We start from the raw sequence: 1,932 nt of genomic DNA, 5'->3' as shown, positions 1-1,932 counted from the left end.
CGTGGTGCGCAGGGGTCAGTGGTGGGGCTGGCAGCGCTGGCTGAACGGTTGGACTCAATGATCTTAAAGGTCTTTTCCAACCTAAACTATTCCATGGTTCTATGATTTGTGAGCAGCTGTCGGCTCCGGTGCCGTGTTCGATCCCAAGGCTGACTCCTCTTTCTAAAGGACTTGAGTAAAACTTCCCACAGCTCCCCCCGCTCCAGCCTGTGCTGCGTTTCTTGGTTTCGCAGGTGGTCTGATTAAACTCACACACTTGAGTTTTATTCTCTGCTCCGAGTGAGTCCTTTTTTGCCTTCAGTCTCAGTCTCCTTGCCTCTCGATAAAGTACTGACGGGCTTTCTTGTAAGCAGTGGGTGTTTTACAGCTCACTGTGACGGAATATCGAGCAAAACAACTCCACTTCCCCACCCCTCCTCTTCCTCGCATCCTAGTTGGCTTTGAGCATCGTCAAGGGGAAGTCCATGCTGACGTACGAGACAGCATGGGACCGAAACTACTTTCCCATCCTGTAAGATTATTATTTTTTTTAATTAGTTTGTCTTTGAAATTTATTAAAGTTTAAGATGAAACGTCCATGGAAATGTTAAAACCGAAAATGTTTTGGATGGAGTCGAAACTGAAGCGACGTTGAAATCGACCCGTTTATTCTGTGCTGTAAAGTTGACTTTTGGAAGGCATCACCCTGTGGAGATCTCAGAACATAAAAATAGTTTTTTCCTGGAGAATGAATCAGAACTTTCCTGTGGATTGTGGTATCGATATGATCACCAAGAATTAACACGGCATAGGCTGGGTTGCACTTCTCTTAAATATATGAATATGAGCCTGTAGGATTATAAAAACACGTATTATTCCTGTTCTGTAGGAAATACTTGCCGATACTAAAGAACTTTGCCTCCAAGTACATCTATGAGCCCTGGATGGCATCTGAAGAGGAGCAGAAGCAAGCGGGGTGTATCATAGGTAATTCCTTCCCATACCTTGCTGAGGATTGTGCTGCTGTTACCTGTCCAAAATAATTCCATGTCTGAGTCGGAAGTGTCACGCTTCCCATGCCAGTCGTGCATTTATCTTCTGAAAATGGATTAATCCAGCAATCTGTGTTCTGTCAATTCACCTTTAAGGTTTTTTTTTTACTGGAGTCTGATTTCAGGGTACATATTTTTCAGAGTACGTATTTTTCAGAGTACATATTTTTCACATCCTAAAACTATTGGATCGCTCTAAGTTGTTCCCTTTGCTTTTATCCATCTTGGCTGTCTTTAAATAGTATCTGAACATCTTGTGCTTTTTACTCTTGCACTGATCCATCTTTGAAGCATCTTATAAGCTTTTACCTAAGTGGAGGCTCTTCCTCTTGGATGGAGAGAAGCGGGTCTATCTTAGCTGCCATTTATTTTAAGAAAAGCTGCGAGTGTTTCCCCTGGTTGCAAATCCAGCGAGAAATCCTCGATTTAGTTCTGTAACAGCTCCGTGTCGCCCCAGGCCAAGATTACCCCTTCCCAATGGTGAACCACAAGGAAGCCAGCGACCACAACCTGCAGCTGATGAAGCAGGTCAGGGAGGAACAGCACAGAACCGCCCAGCTCACCAGAGGTAAGCGGGGCTGCGGTGTTGGACGTTGGGTACGCCCCATGAAGCGGAGCCTCTCGCCAGCTCTTTGGGGGCTGGTTTTGTGCTGATTTCCAGGATGCTTTTCCTCTTGGTTACTGTTAAAATGGGAAACCAGAGGGTGAGCAGTGTCCCTTCCCAGCTGGCTGCTCTTGCAGGATGGGTTGTGCCCGCTGGAGGAATTTCCTCCCAAACCAGGCTTTCACTCTGCCCAAAGTCCCCACGTTTGCCAGGTGTTATCTCCAAGGGGCAGAAATCCCTGAAGCTCTTCCCGTGCCTCTTGCAAGCCAGAGCGTCATCGTTTCTCCTTTTAACCGT

The 1,932-nt window shown here is 46.3% G+C and overlaps 1 protein-coding gene across 1 annotated transcript in view; it reads left to right on the top strand.

Annotated features, from left to right (window-relative positions):
- The window catches only part of LOC104271347 (cryptochrome-2-like), a 9,234-nt gene that overhangs the window by 6,139 nt on the left and 1,163 nt on the right, over positions 1-1,932 (top strand). Inside the window, 2 exon segments of the mRNA XM_009865982.1 lie at positions 869-966; positions 1,489-1,599. Coding sequence (XP_009864284.1) covers positions 869-966; positions 1,489-1,599 — 209 coding nt within the window.

The sequence above is a fragment of the Apaloderma vittatum genome, unplaced genomic scaffold, assembly GCF_000703405.1.
Source record: "Apaloderma vittatum isolate BGI_N311 unplaced genomic scaffold, ASM70340v1 scaffold25623, whole genome shotgun sequence".
NCBI classification, from domain to species: Eukaryota; Metazoa; Chordata; class Aves; order Trogoniformes; family Trogonidae; genus Apaloderma; species Apaloderma vittatum.
The sequence above is the reverse complement of the archived record's forward strand: the minus strand, read 5'-3'. Positions and strand labels throughout refer to the sequence as shown.